This window comes from Narcine bancroftii, chromosome 3, assembly GCF_036971445.1.
Source record: "Narcine bancroftii isolate sNarBan1 chromosome 3, sNarBan1.hap1, whole genome shotgun sequence".
Lineage (NCBI taxonomy): Eukaryota > Metazoa > Chordata > Chondrichthyes > Torpediniformes > Narcinidae > Narcine > Narcine bancroftii.
In genome coordinates this window covers 326,969,824-326,994,775 of record NC_091471.1, presented here as the reverse complement: position 1 = coordinate 326,994,775, position 24,952 = coordinate 326,969,824, and the positions used below count along the sequence as shown (strand labels likewise).

Sequence of the window (24,952 nt, the reverse complement as noted above, 5' to 3'; positions counted from 1 at the left end):
TGGATCTTGGTTTTTGTTGTGGCTGTGGTTTCGGGGCTAATGTTCTATGTGCCCTTTCTATTTCCATTTCTTTCTGTAATTCTGGTCTTCCTAGGACCCTGGGGATCCAATCTTTTATAAATTCTCTCATATTCTTGCCTTCTTCATCTTCCTTAAGGCCCACTATCTTTATATTATTTCTTCTATTATAGTTTTCCATTATATCTATCTTCTGAGCTAACAGCTCATGTGCCTCTTTAACTTTTTTATTAGATTCTTCTAATTTCTCTTTTAAGTCCTCTACTTCCATTTCTATGGCTGTTTCTCGTTCTTCCACCTTGTCCACTCTTTTCCTATATCTGACATGACCATCTCTAATCTATTCATTTTTTCTTCTGCACTTTTAATTCTTTTTATTTCACTAAATTCTTGTAATTGCCATTCTTTTACTGATTCCATATATTTTTAAAAATATATATATCCATTGTCTTGCCCTTCCCTTCTTCTTCCATTTCTCTATGTTCTTCTTCTTCTTCTTCTTCTTCCTCTGGGTTGGTCATCTGTTGTTTCCTTGATTTCTTTTTACTCTCTTCTTTCTTGTTGTTTTCTATGTTCTCTTCCTGTTGCTGTGTTGTAGCTGTCATTCTCAGCTGTGGAGATCGACTCCTCAGCTGGTCCCCCCTCCCGTCAGTGTTTTTTTTGTCTTGCGCATCGCGCATGCATGAGGCGTCGCGCATGCGCGGTTACGCACTTTTGCTTGGCTCCGCGAGCCATTTTTGTAGTCCCGAGGTTGGGACTTCGACTGACCTTAGGGAGCGGGCTTCTCTCTCCGCGGCGTGCCTCTTCGGACAGGTAAGGCCTTCACCTTCTTCTTCCGATGTCTTTTCTTCTTCTCTTCTTTCCGTTGCTTTCGACTTTTCTTTCTTCGCTGCCATTTTCTTCCCACCTTTACTTTCACTTTATTTTAATTTTTGTGTTTGTGCCTTTGTGTTTTCTGTGTTTTTTTTTAAACTTTTCCGGAGAGGGCTGGAGTTCCCCGACCAGCCACTACTCCATCACGTGACTCCTTGGGCTCCCTTTATGAAGAGACTGGAAGATCGCTTCGCTTCGCACCGCATCAGTGGCAACTTCAATCCTGCGCTGACCTGTCCATCCACAGCCTCGTGTACCATCCACCGAGGCCACCCTGTAAATCAGAGAACCTTCTGTCTGGGCGCTCTGTGACTGGATGGCTTCAGCATCGACGTCTCTGGGTTTCTGCCGGCCCACTCTCCCACCCTTTCATCCCGCTCTCCACCCACAGAGCTGTTCCCTCCTCCCCTTCCCGTTTGCTGGTGAGCCCTCCCTTCTCCACCTGTGACCTCCTGCCTGCGGGACCATACTTCCACCCCTCCCAGCATTTTGTTCAGGTTCTGGCTGAATTTTTGCTCACACCTTGACGAGGGGCTCAAGCTTGAGACGTTGGTTCTGTATCTTTATCTCTGCTGTATAAAGGACACAATTCGACCTGCTGAGGTTATCCAGCCCCATGTTTTTACTTCGGCCTCGTGCGATTTACTTCATACCCAAAAGGTTGAGTCGGTAGTGAAGAAGGAGGGCATTCATTTCTAGAGGGATGTGACGTTGAGTGTTTATGAGGCCTCACGTGGAGCATCTTGAGCAGTTTTGGGCTCTTCGAAGTAAGGACATGTGGACGTTGGAGAGGGTTCAGAGGAGGTTCCGGGAATGAAAGGATTAGCTTACGAGGAATGTTTGACAGCTCCTTGGAGGGGAGTCCTGGACAAGAGGGCACAACTTCAGAACTGAAGGGCGTCCACTTAGAACGGAGTCGCGGAGGGTCAGCCAGAGGGCAGCGGATCTGTGGAATTTGCTGCTACGGGGGGGGGGGGGGTGTAGAGGCCGGGCCATTGGGTGGGTTTACAACAGAGGTTCTTGATGAGCCAGGGAGTCACGAGGAGACCAGGCAGTGGGGCTGAGAAGGAGAACGGATCAGCTCACAATTGAATGGCAGGACAGACTTGATGGGCTGAACGGCCTATTTCTACTCTGTCTATGGGGCTGAGTAGGAGAACGGATCAGCTTGCGATTGAATGGTGGGACAGACTTGATGGGCTGAATAGCCTATTTCTACTCCTCTGTCTGATGGCCTAAGAAATAAATGTAAATATTCAGTAATCAATAAAGTGCACGTACTTAAATGAATCCCTGATTTGAGTTTGTCGTTGAGGAGTCTGATGGTGGAGGGGTAGCAGCTGTGCCTGAACCTGGGGGTACGAGGCACCAATACCTCTTTCCTGATGGCAGCAGTGAGAACAGAGCATGTGCTGGGTGGTGTGGGTCCTTGATGATCGCTGCTGCTCTCCAACAGCGGCGTTCCCCGCAGATGTTCTCAACGGTGAGGAGCGTTTTGCCTGCGATGTTCCTGGGCTGTGTCCACTACCTTTTGCAGGGCTTTATGCTCGGGGGTATTGGGGAGTCTCAGTACCAGACCGTGATGCAGCCAGTCAGTCCACTGTCCACCGCACCTCGGTAGAAATTTGCTAGGGCTTCTGATGTTACACCGAACCTCCTGAGGAAGAGGAGGTGCTGACGTGCATTCTTCACCAGGTCATTAGTGTGTTGGGTCCCAGAAAGGACCTCCGAGAGAGTGACCACCAGGAATTTAAATTTGCCCACCCTCTCCACCTCTGATCACGAGTTTGTCTGGCTACAGTGCACTCAACTCCATTCCAGACCTGTGGTGTCCACAGGTTACAATGGTGAACCTGAAAATCAGGTGCATTCCAACTGCCTCCCCTAAGCAAGCCGATCCCTTACCTGCCATGTAATAGTCAGAATGTGTAATATTACGAGCCTGCCGTCTGCCTGCATAAGGAAGAGTCCCCTTACAGTACGAGAGAATGAGAGTCTCCTCGGTCGCCGAGTGCCCGTGGATTTGTCTCCATCTGCCTGCATAAGGAAGAGTCGCCCCTTACAGTACGAGAAAATGAGAGTCCCCTCGGTCACTGAGTGCCTGTGGATTTGCCTCCGTCTGCCTGTGTTTTTTAAAAATTTTTTATTTTTCACACTATAGATCACGTTATTCAAGATATACACATTTCTCCTTTCAAATATATACAATGTCGTTTTCTCCCCCCCTCCCTCCTCCCCTCCCCCCCACCTCCCCCTCCATCCATTCAAAACTCTGAGTCCAAGATACATCAAACCCATCAAACAATGTTGTCACTCAACATTAACGAACAAACACTTCCACTGAGTCAATTCTTTCCATTCTCTTTTCCTTTTGTCATTTTAGGTGATAGATGTCCCGGTAGGTTTTCTCTATTATATTCCATGTACGGCTCCCATATTTGTTCAAATAATGTTATATTATTTCTTAAACTATATGTTATTTTTTCTAATGGAATACATTTATTCATTTCTATATACCATTGCTGTATTTTCAAATTATCTTCTAATTTCCAGTTTGACATAATACATTTTTTTGCTACAGCTAGGGCTATCTTAACAAATCTTTTTTGTACACCCTCCAAATCAAGTCCAAATTCTTTATTTTTTATGTTACTTAGGAGGAAAATCTCTGGGTTTTTTTGGTATATTGCTTTCTGTAATTTTATTTAATATCTGGTTTAGATCTTCCCAAAATTTTTTCACCTTTTCACAAGTCCAGATTGCATGAATTGTTGTTCCTATTTCATTTTTACAATGAAAACATCTGTCAGATACTGTTGGATCCCATTTATTTAACTTTTGAGGAGTGATATATAACCTATGTATCCAATTATATTGTATCATACATAATCTCGTATTTATTGTATTTCTCATAGTTCCTAAACATAACCTCTCCCATGTTTCCTTTTTTATCTTTATGTTTAGATCTTGTTCCCACTTTTGTTTAGTTTTATCATTTATTTCCTCATTCTCCTTTTCTTGTAATTTGATATACATGTTTGTTAAAAATTTTTAAATTATCATTGTGTCTGTAATCAGATATTTAAAATTGCTTCCTTCTGGTAACCTCAGACTGCTTCCCAATTTATCCTTTAAATAGGATTTCAATTGGTAATATGCCAGCACTGTATCTTGAGTTATATTATATTTATCCTTCATTTGTTCAAAGGATAATAATTTATTCCCCGAAAAACAATTTTCTATTCTTTTAATCCCTTTTTTCTCCCATTCTCTAAAAGACAGGTTATCTACCGTAAAAGGGATTAGCTGATTTTGCGTCAGTATTAGTTTTGATAATTGGTAGTTTGTTTTATTTCTTTCTACATGAATCTTCTTCCAAATATTAAGCAAATGGTGCAATACTGGAGAATTCCTATGTTTTACCAATTTTTCATCCCATTTATATAAAATATGTTCAGGTATCTTCTCCCCTATTTTGTCTAGCTCTAATTTAGTCCAATCTGGCTTTTCTTTTGTTTGGTAAAAATCTGATAGATATCTTAATTGTGCGGCTCTATAATAATTTTTAAAATTTGGCAGTTGTAAGCCTCCTTGTCTATACCATTCTGTTAATTTATCTAGTGCTATCCTCGGTTTCCCCCCTTTCCATAAAAATTTCCTTATTATTTTCCTTAACTCCTTAAAGAATTTTTCTGTCAAGTGTATTGGCAGTGCCTGAAATAGGTATAATATCCTTGGAAAAATGTTCATTTTAATACAGTTTATCCTTCCTATTAGTGTTAATGGTAAGTCTTTCCAATGCTCTAAATCTTCCTGTATTTTTTTCATTAGTGGATAATAATTAAGTTTATATAGATGGCTGAGGTTTTTATTTATTTGTATACCTAGGTATCGTATTGTTTGCATTTGCCATCTAAACGGTGATTCTTTCTTGAATTTTGAGAAATCCGCATTATTCATTGGCATTGCTTCACTTTTATTTACATTAATCTTGTATCCCGACACTTCTCCATACTCCTTCAATTTCTTATGTAATTCTTTTATTGATGTTTCTGGTTCCGTTAGGTATACTATAACATCATCTGCAAATAAACTGATTTTGTATTCCTTGCCTTTTATTTTTATCCCTTTTATTTTATTTTCTGTTCTTATCAGTTCTGCAAGTGGTTCTATGGCTAACGCGAACAATAAGGGTGATAGTGGGCATCCCTGTCTTGTTGATCTGCTTAAGTTAAAATGTTTTGATACATATCCATTTACTGTCACTCTTGCCAATGGCCCCTTATATAATGCTTTAATCCAATTAATATATTTCTCTGGTAAACTAAATTTTTGTAGTACCTTGAATAAATAATTCCATTCTACTCTGTCGAAGCCTTCTCTGCGTCTAAAGCAACCGCTACTGTTGGAGTTTTATTTCCTTCTACTGCATGAATTAAGTTAATAAACTTACAAATATTATCTGTTGTTCATCTTTTTTTTATGAATCCAGTTTGGTCTAGACTTACTATTTTTGGTACATAATCAGCTAATCTGTTTGCTAATAATTTAGCTATTATCTTGTAATCTGTGTTAAGTAGAGATATTGGTCGATATGATGCTGGTGCAAGTGGATCTTTCCCTGCCTTTGGTATTATTGTAATTATTGCTGTTTTGCACGAATCTGGTAAGCTTTGTGTTTTATCAATCTGGTTGATTACTTCCAGGAGGGGAGGAATTAATAAATCTTTAAATGTTTTATAGAATTCAAAAATAAAAAATAAAAAAAAATAAAAAAAATGTTTTATAGAATTCTATTGGGAGACCATCCTCTCCTGGTGTTTTATTATTCGGCAGATTTTTTATTGTCTCTTGTATTTCTACCATTTCAAATGGTTCTATTAATTTATTTTGTTCCTCTGTTTGTAATTTCGGTAGTTCAATTTTAGTTAAGAATTCATCTATTTTGCCTTCTTTCCCTTCGTTTTCAGTTTGGTATAATTGTTCGTAGAATTCTCTGAAATTTTCATTAATTTCCGTTGGATTATATGTGATCTGTTTGTCTTTTTTCCTTGATGCCAATACCATTCTTTTAGTTTGTTCTGTCTTAAGCTGCCACGCTAGAATTTTGTGCGTTTTTTCTCCTAGTTCGTAATATTTCTGCTTTGTCTTCATTATATTTTTTTCCACCTTATATGTTTGAAATGTTTCATATTTTATTTTTTTATCTACCAATTCCCTTCTTTTAGTAGTGTCTTCCTTCCTTGCTAATTCTTTCTCTATATCTGCTATTTCCTTTTCCAACTGTTCTGTTTCCTGATTGTAATCCTTCTTCATCTTAGTTATGTAACTTATTATTTGCCCTCTGATGAACGCTTTCATTGCGTCCCATAATATAAACTTATCCTTCACTGATTCCGTATTTATTTCAAAATACATTTTAATTTGTCTTTCTATGAATTCTCTAAAATCCTGTCTTTTAAGTAGCATGGGGTTTAATCTCCATCTATACATTTTTGGAGGGATATCCTCTAACTCTATTGTCAATATTTTGGTACAAAATATTTTGGTACAAAAGGTACAAGGACTGCCTAAAGAAATCTCTTGGTGCCTGCCACATTGACCACCGCCAGTGAGCTGATATCGCCTCAAACCGTGCATCTTGGCGCCTCACAATTTGGTGGGCAGCAACCTCCTTTGAAGAAGACCGCAGAGCCCACCTCACTGACAAAAGGCAAAGGAGGAAAAACCCAACACCCAACCCCAACCAACCAATTTTCCCCTGCAGCCGCTGCAACCGTGTCTGCCTGTCCCGCATCGGACTGGTCAGCCACAAACGAGCCTGCAGCTGACGTGGACTTTTACCCCCTCCATAAATCTTCATCCGCGAAGCCAAGCCAAAGAAAAGATTGTCAATATCAAGGGTGAATGGTCCGATAATATTCTAGCTTTATATTCTGTTTTCCTAACTCTATCTTGTATACAAGCTGATAACAGGAATAAATCTATTCTTGAATATGTTTTATGTCTATCCGAATAATATGAATATTCCTTTTCATTTGGGTGTTGTTTCCTCCATATATCCAAAAGTTGCATTTCTTGCATCGATTTAATTATAAATTTGGTTACTTTATTCTTTCTGTTAATTTTTTTCCCAGTTTTATCTATGTTTGAATCCAAATTGAGATTGAAATCCCCTCCTATTAATATATTCCCTTGCGTATCTGCTATCTTCAGAAAAATATACTGCATAAATTTTTGATCTTCTCCATTAGGCGAATATATATTAAGTAAATTCCAAAACTCCGAATATATCTGACATTTTATCATTACATATCTTCCTGCTGGATCTATTATTTCCTCTTCTATTTTAATTGGTACATTTTTACTGATTAATATAGCCACTCCTCTAGCTTTTGAGTTATATGACGCTGCCGTTACATGTCCTATCCAATCTCTCTTTAATTTCTTGTGCTCCACTTCAGTTAAGTGTGTTTCTTGCACAAATGCAATATCAATTTTTTCTTTTTTCAGTAAATTTAGCAGTTTCTTCCTTTTGATTTGGTTATGTATTCCATTAATATTTAAAGTCATATAGTTTAATGTAGCCATTTTATACTTTGTTTATCTTTCCCTTCCGTTTCCTCATCATCACCTTTCCTTCTCATCCATTTCTGCTTTCTTTCTTTGAACAGTTGATAAGACAACATTTTTAACACATCAAACATTCCCCTTATTCTCCTACCTAATATTTCTTTAACCCCATTGTCCCTTCCCCTTCCTGAGTTGCCCATTATCCCTTGTCGGGCAACCACATCTCCCCTCTCCATTTGGATTTGCGAATTCACTCGCAAGCGTCAACTGATTTTGCAGTGACCGTAATTTCTCCCTACCCAGCCCCCCCCAGAAAAGATTTCAATTTTTATATACAACAAAGGTCACTCTCTAAATTCCCTCTTTACTCCTCTCTTCCCCTTTTTTTCCCTCATTAATTCTTCTCTATACACTATATTTCCTTTGGCTTGGCTTCGCGGACGAAGATTTATGGGAGGGTAAAAAGTCCACGTCAGCTGCAGGCTCGTTTGTGGCTGACAAGTCCGATGCAGGACAGGCAGACACGGTTGCAGCGGCTGCAGGGGAAAATTGGTTGGTTGGGGTTGGGTGTTGGGTTTTTCCTCCTTTGCCTTTTGTCAGTGAGGTGGGCTCTGCGGTCTTCTTCAAAGGAGGTTGCTGCCCGCCAAACTGTGAGGCGCCAAGATGCACGGTTTGAGGCGATATCAGCCCACTGGTGGTGGTCAATGTGGCAGGCACCAAGAGATTTCTTTAGGCAGTCCTTGTACCTTTTCTTTGGTGCACCTCTGTCACAGTGGCCAGTGGAGAGCTCGCCATATAACACGATCTTGGGAAGGCGATGGTCCTCCATTCTGGAGATGTGACCCACCCAGCGCAACTGGATCTTCAGCAGCGTGGACTTGATGCTGTCGACCTCTGCCATCTCAAGTACTTCGACGTTAGGGATGAAAGCGCTCCAATGGATGTTGAGGATGGAGCGGAGACAACGCTGGTGGAAGTGTTCTAGGAGCCGTAGGTGATGCCGGTAGAGGACCCATGATTCGGAGCCGAACAGGAGTGTGGGTATGACAACGGCTCTGTATACGCTTATCTTTGTGAGGTTTTTCAGTTGGTTGTTTTTCCAGACTCTTTTGTGTAGTCTTCCAAAGGCGCTATTTGCCTTGGCGAGTCTGTTGTCTATCTCACTGTCGATCCTTGCATCTGATGAAATGTTGCAGTGGAGATAGGTAAACTGGTTGACTGTTTTGAGTTTTGTGTGCCCAATGGAGATGTGGGGGGGGCTGGTAGTCATGGTGGGGAGCTGGCTGATGGAGGACCTCAGTTTTCTTCAGGCTGACTTCCAGGCCAAACATTTTGGCAGTTTCCGCAAAGCAGGATGTCAAGCGCTGAAGAGCTGGCTCTGAATGGGCAACTAAAGCGGCATCGTCTGCAAAGAGTAGTTCACGGACAAGTTTCTCTTGTGTCTTGGTGTGAGCTTGCAGGCACCTCAGATTGAAGAGACTGCCATCCGTGCGGTACCGGATGTAAACAGCGTCTTCATTGTTGAGGTCTTTCATGGCTTGGTTCAGCATCATGCTGAAGAAGATTGAAAAGAGGTTTGGTGCGAGAACACAGCCTTGCTTCACGCCATTGTTAATGGAGAAGGGTTCAGAGAGCTCATTGCTGTATCTGACCCGACCTTGTTGGTTTTCGTGCAGTTGGATAATCATGTTGAGGAACTTTGGGGGACATCCGATGCGCTCTAGTATTTGCCAAAGTCCTTTCCTGCTCACGGTGTCGAAGGCTTTGGTGAGGTCAACAAAGGTGATGTATATTTTCTTTTAAATGCACATACACTTATGTAATATATGTATTATATATGTATATAGTCCTATACACACGTCTTTTTAGTTCGCAGTCTTTTGTATTCTCGTTACACATCTTCATCTCTCAGTCTATTTTGTAATTGTTCTGCAGATTTTCGTGCTTCCTCTGGATCCGAGAATAGTCTGTTTTGCTGTCCTGGAATAAATATTTCCAATACCGCTGGATGCTTTAGTACAAATTTATACCATTTCTTCCATAAAATCGCCTTTGCTGTATTGAACTCCTTTCTCTTCTTCAGGAGTTCAAAACTTATATCTGGATAAATTAAATTTTTTTGACCCTTGTATTCCAGTGGCTTGTTGTCCTCTCTTACTTTCTCCATTGTTTTCTCCAGTACCTTTTCTCTTGTAGTATATCTTAGGAATTTTACTAAAATGGATCTTGGCTTTTGTTGTGGTTGTGGTTTAGAGGCTAATGTTCTATGTGCCCTTTCTATTTCCATTTCTTGCTGTAGTTCTGGACATCCTAAGATCCTGGGGATCCAATCTTTTATAAACTCTCTCATATTCTTGCCTTCTTCATCTTCCTTAAGGCCCACTATCTTTATATTATTTCTTCTGTTATAATTTTCCATTATATCTATTTTCTGAGCTAACAGCTCTTGTGTCTCTTTAACTTTTTTATTAGATTCTTCTAATTCCTTTTTTAAGTCCTCTACCTCCATTTCTACTGCTGCTTCTCGTTCTTCCACCTTATCCATTCTTTTTCCTATTTCTGATATGGTCATATCTATTTTATTCACTTTCTCTTTTGTACTGTTTATTCTTCTTCTTAAATCACTAAATTCTTGTGCTTGCCATTCTTTAAGAATCCATGTATTCTTTAATAAGAGAAAATATATCCATTGTCTTGCCTTTCGCTTCTTCTTCCATTTCACTGTACTCTTCCTCTTCCTCTTGGTTGGCCATCTGTTGTTTCTTTGTTTTCTTTTTCTTCTCTTCATTGTCTTCTATGTTCTCATCTTGCTGCTGCTGTTCTGTAGCTCTCATTGCTGGCTGTGGAGATCGACTCCCCAGCTGGTCGCCCCTCCCGTCGGTGTGTTTTTTTTGCATGCGCATCGCGCATGCGTGAGGAGTCGTGCATGCGCGGTTGCGCACTTTTACTCGGCTCAGCGAGCCATTTTTGTAGTCCACTTTCTACCGACCTGAGGGAGCGGTCTTCTCTCTCCACCGCGGGCCTCTTCGAACAGGTAAGGCCTTTTCCTTCTTCTTCCATTGTCTTCTCTTCCTCCCTTCTTACCGTTGGTTTCGACTTTTCTTTTTTCGTCGCCATCTTCTTTCCACCTTTATATTCACTTTAATTTTTATTTTTGTGCCTTTGTGCTTTCCTTTATTTTTTTCAACTTTTCTGGAGAGGGCTGGAGTTCACCGTCCGGCCACTACTCCATCACGTGACTTCCCCCCCCCCCCCCGTCTGCCTGTGTAAGGAAGAGTCGCTCCTTACAGTATGAGAGAATGAGAGTCCCCTCGGTCGCTGAGTGCCCGTGGATTCGCCTCCGTTTGTCTGTGTAAGGAAGTCGCCCCTTACAGTACGAGAGAATGAGAGTCCCCTCGGTTGCCAAGTGCCCGTGGATATGCCTCCAGTACTCCCTCAGCTCTGCAGCTGCACGGACGCCCATCCAATCCGTCGGCTACCCGAGCTCCAGATCCAAACCTCCCAATCAGCGCCTGGGGTCCTTCTTGCCCTCAGCACCCTCTCAAATCCTGTCTATGATACCTGGTTCTCCAAGCTGGTCTCATGCACCCCATGCAGGTCCCTTTCACCCATAGCCCTCCGTAAATTCCTCAGCCGCTGAGACCTTCGTTGGTCCGCTGCCACAGTCACCATCCCTGTAGGGTCATCTCGTCTGCTTCTCCTTCTCCACTGGGGGTGTTCACCCCATTTTCTGTGCCCTGCAGTGACCCGCGGTGGCAGGGTCTTGGATATAAACACTGTTGCCTTCTTTAACAGGCCAGTTAAAGCTTGTACAGAGCCATCAGTGTCAGTACCAGGCAGTAGGACCCAGTGGAGCAGCGGTCTGTCTCTGCCCCTTGCTTCCCCAGGTCCATACCAGTGGCAGCAATTTTCTGGGCCAACCCTGTGGGGTCTTGTACAGCCAGCTCTTGTGTGACACCTTACCAAATGTTTTCTGGAAATCCACATGCACTGCATTGACTGGTTCCCCTCTACCTTACCAAAGAGGTAGGGTTCCCACAGGAAAATGCAATATGAATGATAGAACTCAACTTGCGTCTGCCGTAGGGCCGACAAAGAGGGGCCAGGAGCATTGCACAGCTTTCCCTAACAACGAGAGAGGGGAGGGGGAGAGAGAGAGAGAAAGAAATGGAGAGGGAAAATGAGGGAGAAAGAACAAAGAGGGGGAGTGAGAGGGAGAGAGAATGGGAGAGGGAGAGAGAACAAGAGAGGGGAGGGAAAGAGGGAGAGGGAAAGAGAAAGGGAGAGAAAGGGAGAGAGAAAAGGGAAAGAGAACGAGAGAGGGAGAGAGAATGAGAGAGGGGAGGGAAAGAGGGAGAGAGGAAGAGAGAGAGGGGGAGAAAGAAAGGCGGGGGGTGGGGGAGAGTTAGTGAGAGATTGCAGAGCTCATGGAAACACAGCTACAACACAAAGAGAGTGAGCTGAAGAGAGACACAGTCAGTGCAGCACCTCACAAACTCAGCTTCAATACTCCTGCATTCATGTTCAAGGTGGTTCAGTGACAACAGGAGAGGGAGCTGCACTGCCCAGAGTCAGCTGGCCAGGGGCTATTGGTTGTACTGAGCTATGGATAGCAGCAACTGACCCCCCCCCCCCCGCCACCCCCGCCACAGGCAAACACACACACAACTTGCTCACACACACTCACAGCACGATTGGTGTAGCAGTTAGCACAATGTTGTTCCAGTGCCGGTAATCGGGACCGGGCTTTGAATCTTGTATAAGGAGCTTGTATGTTCTCCCCGTGTCTGCGTGCATTTTCCCAGGGGGCTCCAGTTTCCTGCCACTGTTCGAAACCTACCAGGGGGCAGGGGGGGTGTAGGTTAATAGAGTCTTGTAGGCCGTAATTGCCTGTTACTGTGTTGTCTGTCTAAAATAAAAACAGACACACATATAGAGACATTCACACCCACATGTGCACATCCAGGGAGTGTGTGACAGCAGAAGGAGCTTCACTCTGTGTCCGACCCCTGGGGGAGTATGTGACAGCAGAGGGAGCTACACTCTGTCCAATCCCTGGTGGAATGTGTGATGGGATGTGCGGAGGGATCTTCACTCTGTGTCAGACCCCTGGGGGAGCTTCACTGTGTCCAACCCCCGGGGAGTGTGTGATGTGGAGGGAGCTTTGCTCTGTCTCTGAACCCCGGGGAGTGTGTGATGGGAATGTGTGGAGGGAGCTTTGCTCTGTGTCAGACCCCCGGGGGAGCTTCGCTCTGTGTCTGACACCGCCTGTCCCCAAGGAGTGTGTGACGGGACAGTACTAAAGAATCTGGGACGTGGGTTGTCGCAGATGGTAATATTACAAACAGCTAAAACCCTTTGCCTCACCCCTCAATGCCCAGAGAAAGTGGGGGGAGGGGGAAGATGGTGCCCAGAGATAAATGGGGGGAGGGGAGGGTAGATGGAGCACTGACAGTGGGGTAGCTGACAGTCCACAAGGAATCACTGCCCACGAGAGGCGCCAGGGCTCAGAAACTGGAACAAAGATGGTAGACGGCTGAATATTCACACACGATAATATATATATATATATATATATATTTATAGAGATCTTTTTTATGTATATATACACACACACACATTATGTACAAGTGCCCAGTGCGGATGGAGGCCACGGTCCCTCTTCAGCTGCGGCCAGGGACTTCCTCAATCTCGTTGTCTTGGGCTGCCTGAGCCTTGCTGAGTTTCACCATCTCCTGCGACATGGCCTCCAGATCCTGGGTGTGGAGAATCAGATATTCTGGCATTGCTGACATGGACCCTTCAGAGCTGCATTCCCCCCACCCCACATCCCTCTCCCACCCCCCTCTCACTCCCACCCTCCCTCTCTCTCACCCCCCTCACTCTCCCACCCCCTCACTCTCCCACCCCCTCACTCTCCCACCCCCTCTCTCTCCCAACCACCTCACTCTCCCACCCCCTCTCTCCCACCCCCTCTCTCCCACCCCCTCACTCTCCCACCCCCTCTCTCCACCCCCTCTCTCCCACCCCCTCTCTCTCCCACCCCCTCTCTCCCACCCCCTCACTCTCCCACCCCCTCACTCTCCCACCCCCTCTCTCCCACCCCCTCTCCCACCCCCTCACTCTCCCACCCCCTCACTCTCCCACCTCCCTCACTCTCCCACCCCCTCACTCTCCCACCCCCTCACTCTCCCACCCCCTCACTCTCCCACCCCCCTTACTCTCCCGAGGGCAGCCAAGGTGATCTGATCACACCGGAGGTGAGGAGAACGGGTTGCTGATGGTTCGGACAGGAGTAATCGTGGTGGTGGGCGGGGGGTGCCTGCAGCAGAGATGGCAGTGGACTGCGATGGGAAGCAGAAAACGGGGAGAACACTAACCCCCCCACCACGTGGTGGACCAGCGAGGGGTTCAGCAGCTGAGTGTGCAATGCAGGTGGGGGACCCGCACAGCCTGTCGAAGACCAGCTCATGGGAACCGGGATTGGAGAGGGCGAGAAGGGGATCATGGAGGGAGAAGGCTTCCTGATTGTATTAGAGTTTCGGATCTGGAGCTCGGGTGGCCGAAGGATTGGGTGGGAGTTCATGCAGCTGCAAAGGTTGCGGGAACGGCGGTGGCGAATATACGGACACTCGGTATGTCGCTGAAGTGATTCCTCTTCTCCTATTGTTAGGAGTGCAGGGCTGAGGGGGTGGGAGAGAGGGGGAGGAGAAAGAAAGGGGGGGAGAGCGAGGGGGGTGGGGTAGTGGGAGAGTGAAGGGGGTGGGAGAGTGAGGGGGTAGGGGAGTGAGGGGGTGGGGTGAGTGAGGGGGGTGGGAGAGAGGGGGAGAGTGAGGGGGTGGGTAAGGGGTTGGGATAGTGATGGGGTAGGAGAGTGAGGGGGTGGGCTGAAGTGGAGACAGGGGGGTGGGAGAGTGAGGGGGAGAGAGAGGGGGTTGGAGAGTGAGGTGGGGAGAGGGGGTGGTAGAGTGAGGGGAGAGAGAGTGGGGGTTGGAAGAGTGAGGGGGTTGGGAGAGTGAGGGGGGTGGGAGAGTGAGGGGGTGGGAGAGTGAAGGGTGGGAGAGTGAGGGGGTGGGAGAGTGAGGGGGTGGGAGAGTGAGGGGGTGGGAGAGTGAGGGGGTAGGGGAGTGAGGGGGTGGGGTGAGTGAAGGGGGTGGGAGAGGGGGAGAGTGAGGGGGTGGGTAAGGGGTTGGGATAGTGATGGGGTAGGAGAGTGAGGAGGGGGTGGGCTGAGGTGGAGACAGGGGGTGGGAGAGTGAGGGGGAGAGAGAGGGGGTTGGAGAGTGAGGTGGGGAGAGGGGGTGGTAGAGTGAGGGGGGAGAGAGTGGGGGTTGGAAGAGTGAGGGGGTGGGAGAGTGAGGGGGTGGGAGAGTGAGGGGGTGGGAGAGTGAAGGGGGGTGGGAGAGTGAGGGGGTGGGAGAGTGAGGGGGTGGGAGAATGAGGGGATGGGAGAGTGAGGGGGTGGAAGAGTGAGGGGGTGGAAGAGTGAGATGTGGTGAGTGCAGGGTCGGGGACCCTCTTTGGGCCCGGCCGCAGCCTTTGACACAGTCTGCCCACCTTCTGCAGGTGCATATTCTTGGTTAGCTGCTCCTCTAGCATGTTGCGCAGCTTCCTGTTCATTTCCCGCACGTTCTCATCGCCTGGTTTCACCAGGTCACGCAGCACGCTGCCCAGACCGCTGCGCTCAGACGATCCGTGGGCCATCGAAACGTCTGTGGGGAGGGGAGAAAGGAGAGGGAAACTGTCGAGAGGATGGATGCAGCAATTGACCTGGAGCATTGTGAGCCGTTTTGGGCTCCTCATTTACAGATGTCCCAACGGTGGACATCGCTTTCATTCCTGGAATTATCCTTCTCAAGTTAGAGGTTCACCAGGAGGTTTCTGGGTATGAAAACTATATTCCTAGCCGGTTGAATCACTGTCTGGTACAGATGCACCAACTCTCAGGTCAAGAATAAACTCCAGAGGGTTCACTTGGCCTGTGACATCACAGGCCCCAGACTTCACTCCATCGAGGATGTCAACATAAGGTGGTGTCTTAAAAAAAACAGCCTCTCTCCTCAAAGACCCCCCCCCATCCATCTCTTCACTCTGCTCCCATCAGAGAAAAGGTCCAGGAGCCTGAATACGAGCACAAGAATGGCTTCTTCCCCTCCGCCATCAGATTCCTGAAAGATCCATGAACACCAGACAAGGTCTGACTTTCTGTGCCCTGTTCTTTTCACATTAACCATCTTGTAAGATGGTTATAATATGGATGTTTGCACTATGACGCTGCAGCAAAACAACGAATTTCATGACTTGTTCATGACAATAAATTCTGATTTACATGAAAGAATTTGGTTTCAGAAGATACAAAGATTGAAGGCGTTGTGGACAGCGAGGAAGGTTTTCAAAGCTTGCAGAGGGATCCAGACCACCACTATAGAAGCCTACCAGATATGGTCGACAGGTCTCTCTGCTCCTTGGTCCTGACTTGAACGCTGCTCTACGCCAGGTCGCAAACTGTGGACATTGCTGTAGGAATCGTTGGTAAGGTGTGCACTACACTTTGAGCGGGACCGTGGTATAGTGTGGGAATAGTGAGCTTTGGGTCATACCCCATCGAACAGGGAACCAGGAGTGTGCGTTGAAGGCCCGGTACAGTAAGATTGTGCTAGTTACTGAACGATATTGCATGCCTGTAATATAGGGAGAATAGGCAGTATTGGCCATCAATGTATCTGACGTGAATGCTGATACAGGTATGTGCTGCTTAACATCCGTTTGGTCAACCTCCGAACCCATGTATGTCCACGGCCCCATAATTATTATTGCAGAAATTTAGAAAAACTGATTGCAAGCTTGAGGAAATTGTATACTGTTCACCCACACTGATCAGACTACCCTGCTCTCCCCACACTGATCCCACTGCCCCACTCTCTCCCCACAGCCCCGTGTCAGTCTCCACATTGATCCCACTGCCCCACTCTCTCCCCACAGCCCCGTGTCAGTCTCCACATTGATCCCACTGCCCCACTCTCTCCCCACAGCCCCGTGTCAGTCTCCACATTGATCCCACTGCCCCACTCTCTCCCCACAGCCCCGTGTCAGTCCCCACACTGATCCCACTGCCCCGCTCTCTCCCTACTGCCCCGTGTCAGTCCCCACACTGATCCCACTGCCCTGCTCTCTCCCCACAGCCCCATGTCAGTCCCCACAGTGATCCCACTGCCCTGCTCTCTCCCCTCAGCCCTGTGTCAGTCCCCACACTGATCCCACTGCTACAGTGCAGTATCTCACATAGCCTTGCTAAGTATGTACTGTGATAATCGCACAATGTCCACATCACATAACGCCCAATTTCACAGAATGTATCATGGACATTAAGTGACCATCTTTGTATTGTTTCAGTATCAAGTGTTGTTTTGAGTCTTCTCCATGTGTGCAATAATGATCATCCTTTGTTAGTCTGTGCCTGGACTCGCTTCTCTGTGAAACCACATGCTGAACCATTAACAATGGTCAGTGAAGAGTTTGCAGAACAACTCGATTTTAAGTTGAGATTTGTAAGGTTCAGGATTGTCAAATACAATGACATATACAGTAAATGTTTTACACACCAGCCTCAGTTCTCTTTGTGGTCTCACTGGTAAAATAAGTTGTTCTCTCCCGGTGGCCCCGTTCCCCTTGCCGGCATGTCTGTCCGTGGACTCATGAACGGCCAGACGGAGGCCGCCTGCAAATTGGAGGAACATCTCCTCATCTTCTCCTGGGCCCCCTCCAACCAGAAGGCATCAATCTTGACCTCCGGTTTCCGTTAGCACCCTCACCCCCAACTCTCTCCCTATATCTCCTTTCCTCTTACTGTGTCTCTTTCTCCTTTTCCATCCTTCAGCAGGACCAGGGATAACTACTCTCTGCTACACATTAATAGCTTGGTAGTGGAGAGAACCAAATTCCTCCGAGTTCACTTCAGGAGACCTATCTTGGACAGAAAAAATTCTCAATTTGTCAGGAAGTCATAAACTGCGTTGCCTGAGAAGACTGAGGTGGGCAAGGCTACCATCACGTCAACCTCCTGGAGGTTGAGAGCGCCCTGGCCAGCTGCATCACCGTGCAGGACGGTTGCTGCAGAGAAGTGGATCGAAGGTCAATCCACAGGCAGAGAGGGTCACTAGGGTCTCCCTCCCCCCACCCCACCATCAATGTGATCTACCTGGATCATAGTACACTACAGTACAGGCCTTTTGGCCCTCGATCTTGTGCTGACCCATATATTCCTTCCTTAACTGTCTATTTTTCTTCCATCCATGTGTATTTTAAGAAAATACACCCAATGTACCACCACCACCCCCGGTAAGGCATTCCAGGCCCCCACAACTCTGTGTTTTAAAAAAACATACCCCTAAACTTCCCTCCCTTCACTTTGTCCAAACGTCTTCTGGTGTTTGCTGATCCCGCCCTGGGAAACAGGCGCTGGCTGTCCACCCTATTGATGCCTCTAAGAATCTTGCAGACCTTGATCAAGTCTCCTCTCGTCCTTCTCCGCTCCAAAGTGAAAAATTGTCGAGGACCCCTTCTCCCGCCCACCACCCCCCCCCTCCCCAACCACCAGGCATGTGGCATCGTTCAGCTGCTCCCGTCGGGGAAAAGATACAGGAGTATCAGAGCCGGCACCACCAGGCTGAGGAACACGAAGCAGCAAGAACGCTGAACGACCAAAGGAACGGCTCACACTGAGCCTCTGAGACTAATCAATTTTTTAAAACAACATTTGTTATAAAAGTTCTCCATTTAAATTGCTTGTTATGTGCACTATCTCTCTCTACCTGTGTGTTTGCATGCTTTTACATCGATAACTGAAGAATCCTGTTTCCTCCAGTGGTATGAAGTCACCATAAGAGGAACGTTTGACAGCTCTTGGCCTGAACTCATTGGAATTTAGGAGCATTGTGGGGGGGGGAGAGATCTCATTGAAACATTTTGAATGGTGAAAGACGTGGACAGAGTCAATGTGGAAAGGCTGTTTCCCCATGGTGGGAAAGTCCAGGACAAAGAGGGCACAACATCAAGATTGAAGGACTTGGAATAGAGATGCAGTGACTGTGTGGCCACGGGCAGTCGTGGAGGCCGGGTCATTGGGCATGTTTAAGGGAGAGGTTCTTGATTAGCCAGGGCATCAAGGGTTATGGGGAGAAGGTGAGGCAGTGAGGCTGAGTGGGAGACTTGATGGGCTGAATGGCCTATTTCTGCTGCTATGTCTTATGACCTTAAAACGGAGATGGGGAGGGTGGGTGCTATGAGTCCTTGATGATCGCTGCTGCTCTCCAATGGCAATGTTCCCTGTAGATGTCCTCGATGGTGGGGAGGGGGAGCAACTTTAAATTCCTGGGAGTCACTATCTCGGAGGACCTTTCCTGGACCCAACACACCGATAGCATCATGAAGAAAGCCTGTCAAAACCTCAACATCCTCAGGAGTTTGTGGAGCTTCAGTTCGACACCGGAAACCCTGGGAAATTTCTACAGAGGTGAGGTAGAAAGTGGGCTGACCGGCTGCTTCATGTTCTCGGTGGTGGGAAGGGTTTTTCCAGACCATCTGCAGGGAACGTTGCTGTCAGAGAGCAGCAGCAATGATCAAGGACCCACACCACCCAGCACACGCTCTGTTCTCGCTGCTGCCATCAGGAAAGAGGTCTAGGGGCCATAAGACCTGCACCATGAGTCACAGGGGTGGGGAGAGGGAGGGAGGGGGAGGAGAGGGAAGGAAATGCTGGTCCCAGTTCCCTCTCTACACCGTGCAGAGCTCCATGAAAGATCAGCTGTGACACTTCCGATCACCTGCAGCAATGCCTGCAGAGCCCCAGGCTGGGTTAATGGAGCAGGGGCTGCACCCTGGCTCAACCCCTTCGCTCTCCCCACCCCGCCACCCCTCTCGCCCTCCAACTCACCGATCCTGCTGTCCATGACGTAGGTCTCAATGATGGAGCTCTTCTTACATAGGTCGTCGGCCATGGAGGAGCAGCTCACTTCCAGGTGCTTCACCTGTTGGGCAGTGTCAGTCAGGTGGGGGTGGTCCACTGGGGAGGGGGATGGAGATAGGGGAAGGTGAATGGGGGATAGGGGACAGGGGAAGGTGGAGGGGAGAGGAAAGGGACCAGGGGGTTCCTGGTGAACTCTGGCTGTGTTTCCTTGAGCCCTCCCCCCAACTTCACTCCCAAGCTCCTCCTTCCCCCAACCTCACACCCAAGCTCCCCCTCCTCCTGACCCCACACCCTGGCTTCCCCTCCCAGCATCCCCTTCCCTCCAACCTCATTTCCAAGTTCTCACCCATCCTCCCCTTTCAGTCTCTCTCTCCCCGCCCCAACTCTGGACCACTCTCACATACAGGCTCCCTCCCCCCACTGGGATATCCCCCCCAACCCCGCACACACACCTTCTCCTCCAGCATCCACTTCTCCTGCTGGACCTCTGCCAACCTCTGGAACAGGTCAGAGATTTCGTCATCGGAGAGCTCAGCTGGCCGCTGTGACTGTGGGCTGCCTGTGTTGGACTGGGGGGAGGGGGGGGGGGGAAGGGGAAAGAGTCTGTCATTCAGTCCCTCATTCACACACCCCAATTAGCCCATATCCCCCTCGATCCCACTCCCCCACCTCCCCCTTGATCACATCTCCCCCATCGATCCCATCTCCCCCTCTATCCCACTCCCCCATCTCTCCCTTGATCCCATTCCCTCATCTCCCCTCGATCCCACTCCCCCATCTTCCCCTCGATCCCATCTCCCCTGATCCCACTCCCTCATCTCCCCCTTGATCCCTCCCCATCTTCCCCTCGATCCCACTCTCCCATCTTCCCCTCGATCCCACTCCCCAATCTTCTCCTCATTCCCCACCCCCTCAATCCAACTCCCTCTTCCCCTTGATCCCATCTCCCCCTTGATCTCACTCCACCATCTTTTCCTCATTCCCATCTCCTCCTCTATCCCACTCCCCCTTGATTCAACTTCCCCATCTTCCCCTCGATCCCATCTCCTCCTTGATCTCACTTCTCCATTTTTTCCTCGTTCCCATCTCTCCCTCGATCCCAACTCTCCTATCTTCTCCTCATTCCCATTGTGATGGAATATTTGGGATGTTTTTGAGAGATAAATTGGTAATTGGAGTAGGTTACATACACACACTTTAAAACAGATCTTAGTTGAAATACTGAAGAATTCATATTCAGTCACTTTACAGAAACTATGGAGAATGCTATGCATATTTCACAAGTAGGTGCTAAATGAAATGACGTCATGAATGAATCAAGTATTGTTTTTAAAAGCCATAGCAAGAGACAGGTTGACTCCTCATACCTCTTCACAGAAAGATCATTGAGAGGTTATTATTTACCTAAAACAGAAGACTCACTCCTTTTGTTTGCTGGAGAAGGGGTGAGTTTTGCAAGAAAAGGTTCCAGAGGGTTGTTAACTTGGCCTGCAACATTACAGGCATCAGATTTACTCCATCGAGGACATCATCGACAGGAGGCAGCGTCTCAAGAAAGCATCCTCTCTTCTCAAGGACAACCCCCCCCACCCCAGGCCATGCCCTCTTCATCCTGGTACCATTGGGAGCCAGAAGACGAGCCCCCAGATTCCTGAAGGGACAATGAACCTCAGACACCTTCTCTTGCACTCATTTGCTGATGGTTTTTTTAAAAATTTTTTATTTTTCACACCATAAACCACATTGACCATGATACATACATTTTCTCCCCCCCCTCCTCCCATCCCACCCTCCCCACCTCCCCCCCATCCATTTAAAGTACAAAATCTAAGATACATTAAACCAGTCAAACAATGTTGTCATTCAATAAAAATAAACAAGAAATTCCACTGAGTCAATTCTTTTCATTTACTTCTCCTTTCGTTAATTTAGGTGGTAAATGTCCCCGGTAGGCTTTCACTATTGTGTTTCATGTATGGCTCCCATATTTGTTCAAATATTTCAGTATTATTTCTTAAACTATATGTTATTTTTTCTAATGGAATACATTTATATATACCATTATTGTATTGTCAAATTATCTTCCAATTTCCAGGTTGACATAATTTTTTTTGCTACGGCTAGAGCTATCTTAACAATTCTTTTTTTGGGCACCATCCAAATCAAGTCCAAATACTTTGTTTTTTATGTTACTTAGGAGGAAGATCTCTGGGTTTTTTGGTATATTGTTTTCTGTAATTTTATTTAATATCTGGTTTAGATCTTCCCAAAATTTTTCTACTTTCTCACATGTCCAGATTGTATGAATTGTTGTTCCCATTTCTTTTTTACAACGAAAACATCTGTCAGATACTGTTGGGTCCCTTTTATTTAACTTTTGAGGTGTAATGTATAGCCTGTGTATCCAGTTATATTGTATCATACGTAACCTCGTATTTATTGTATTTCTCATCGTTCCAGAACATAACTTCTCCCATGTTTCCTTTTTTATCTTTATATTTAAATCTTGTTCCCAGTTTTGTTTAGTTTTATCATTTGTTTCCTCATTCTCCTTTTCTTGCAGTTTAATATACATATTTGTTATAAATCTTTTGATTATCATTGTATCTGTAATCACATATTCAAAGTTACTTCCCTCTGGTAACCTCAGACTGCTTCCTAATTTGTCCTTCAAGTAGGATCTCAATTGGTAATATGCCAGCGCTGTATCTTGAGTTATATTGTATTTATCTTTCATTTCTTCAAAGGATAATAATCTATTTCCTGAAAAACAATTTTCTATTCTTTTGATCCCTTTTTTCTCCCATTCTCTAAAGGAAAGGTTATCTATTGTAAAAGGGAGTAACTGATTTTGCGTCATTATTAGTTTTGGTAATTGGTAATTTGTTTTATTCCTTTCTACATGAATCTTCTTCCAAATATTGAGCAGATGATGTAATACTGGAGAACTCCTACGTTGTACCAATTTTTCATCCCATTTATATAATATGTGTTCAGGTATCATTTCCCCTATTTTATCTAGTCCAATCTGGCTTTTCCCTTGTTTGGTAAAAATCTGATAGGTATCTTAATTGTGCGGCTCTATAATAATTTTTAAAGTTTGGCAGTTGTAAGCCTCCTTATTTATACCATTCTGTTAATTTATCTAGTGCTATCCTCGGTTTCCCCTCTTTCCATAAAAATTTCCTTATTATTTTCTTTAACACCTTGAAGAATTTGTCTGTCAAGTGTATTGGCAATGCCTGAAATAGGTATAATATCCTTGGGAAAATGTTCATTTTAATACAGTTTATCCTTCCTATTAGTGTTAGTGGTAAATCTTTCCAATGCTCTAAATCGCCCTTTAATTTTTTCATTAGTGGATAATAATTGAGTTTATATAGACCGCCGAGGTTTTTTATTTATTTGTATACCTAGGTATCTTACTGCTTGCATTTGCCATCTGAATGGTGATTCCTTCTTAAATTTTGAGAAATCCGCATTATTCATTGGCATTGCTTCACTTTTATTTACGTTAATCTTGTAACCCGACACTTCTCCATATTCCTTCAATTTCTTATATAATTCTTTTATTGATAGTTCTGTTTCTGTTAAGTATACTATATAATTTTTGTAATGCTTTGGATAAATAATTCCATTCTACTCTGTCAAAGGCCTTCTCTGCGTCTAAAGTAACTGCTACTGTTGGCGCTTTACTCCCTTCTACTGCATGAATTAAGTTAATAAATTTACAAATATTGTCTGTTGTGCGTCTTTTTTTAATAAATCCAGTTTGGTCTAGATTTACCATTTTAGGTACATAATCTACTAATGTTTGCTAATAGTTTAGCTATTATCTTATAATCTGTGTTAAGTAATGATATTGGTCTATATGACGCTGGTGCGAGAGGATCTTTCCCTTGCTTTGGTATTACTGTAATTATTGCTGTTTTACATGAATCTGGTAAGCTTTGTGTTTTGTCAATCTGGTTGATTACTTCCAGGAGGGGAGGAATTAAAAAGTCTTTAAATGTTTTATAGAATTCTATTGGGAATCCATCCTCTCCTGATGTTTTATTATTTGGTAGTTTTTTTTATTATCTCTTGCATTTCTATTATTTCAAATGGTTCTGTTAATTTATTTTGTTCCTCTATTTGTAATTTTGGTAGTTCAATTTTAGTTAAAAATTCATCTATTTTGCCTTCTTTCCCTTTGTTTTCAGTTTGGTATAATTGTTCATAGAATTTTCTAAAATTTTCATTGATCTCCGTTGGATTATATGTGATTTGTTTGTCTTTTTTCCTTGATGCCAATACCATTCTCTTACTTTGTTCTGTCTTAAGCTGCCATGCTAGAATTTTGTGTGTTTTTTCCCCTAGTTCATAATATTTCTGTTTTGTCTTCATTATGTTCTTCTCCACCTTATATGTTTGTAGTGTTTCATATTTTATTTTTTTATCTGCCAATTCTCTTCTTTTAGTTGTACCTTGCTTCATTGCTAATTCTTTTTCTATATTTGCTATTTCCCTTTCCAACTGCTCTGTTTCCTAATTATAGTCCTTCTTCATCTTGGTTACATAACTTATTATTTGCCCTCTGATGAACGCTTTCATTGAGTCCCATGGTATAAACTTATCTTTCACTGATTCCGTATTTATTTCAAAGTACATTTTAATTTGTCTTTCAATTAATTCTCTAAAATCCTGCCTTTTAAGTAGCATGGAGTTTAATCTCCATCTATACATTCTTGGAGGGATGTCCTATAACTCTATTGTCAATATCAAGGGTGAATGGTCCGATAATATTCTAGCTTTATATTCTGTTTTTCTTACTCTCTCTTGCATACGAGCTGATAACAGAAATAGGTCTATTCTTGAGTATGTTTTATGTCTACCCGAATAATATGAATATTCCTTTTCCTTTGGGTGTTGTTTCCTCCATGTATCCAAAAGTTGCATTTCTTGCATCGATTTAATTATAAATTTGGTTACTTTGTTCTTACTGTTAATTTTTTCCCCCAGTTTTATCCATATTTGAATCCAAATTAAGGTTGAAATCCCCTCCTATTAATATGTTCCCTTGCGTATCTGCTATCTTCAAAAAAATATCTTGCATAAATTTTTGATCTTCTTTGTTAGGTCAATATACATTGAGTAGATTCCAAAACTCCGAATATATCTGACATTTTATCATTACATATCTCCCTGCTGGATCTATTATTTCCTCTTCTATTTTAATTGGTACATTTTTACTGATTAATATAGCTACTCCTCTTGCTTTTGAATTATACGACACCGCTGTTACATGTCCTACCCAATCTCTCTTTAATTTCTTGTGCTCCAATTCAGTTAAATGTCTTTCTTGCACAAATGCTATATCAATTTTTTCTTTTTTCAGTAAATTTAGCAGTTTCTTCCTTTTGATTTGGTTATGTATTCCGTTAATATTTAAAGTCATATAGTTCAACGTAGCCATTTCATACTTTGTTTATCTTCCCTTTCCGTTTCTCCATCATCACCTTTCCTTCTTATCCATTTCTGCTT

General features: G+C 44.8%; 1 protein-coding gene across 2 annotated transcripts in view; it reads right to left on the bottom strand.

Annotated features, from left to right (window-relative positions):
• Window positions 1–13,021: 13,021 nt before the first annotated feature.
• gripap1 (GRIP1 associated protein 1) overlaps window positions 13,022–24,952 on the bottom strand; it is an 88,307-nt gene continuing 76,376 nt past the window's right edge. For both annotated transcript variants that reach the window (XM_069929109.1, XM_069929110.1), the window contains 4 exons: window positions 19,882–19,998; window positions 19,397–19,490; window positions 15,022–15,176; window positions 13,022–13,220 (listed from right to left, as the gene is read on the bottom strand). In XM_069929109.1, coding sequence (XP_069785210.1) covers window positions 13,128–13,220; window positions 15,022–15,176; window positions 19,397–19,490; window positions 19,882–19,998 — 459 coding nt within the window. In that variant the 3' untranslated portion in view covers window positions 13,022–13,127. The remainder of the gene's footprint in view (window positions 13,221–15,021; window positions 15,177–19,396; window positions 19,491–19,881; window positions 19,999–24,952) is intronic.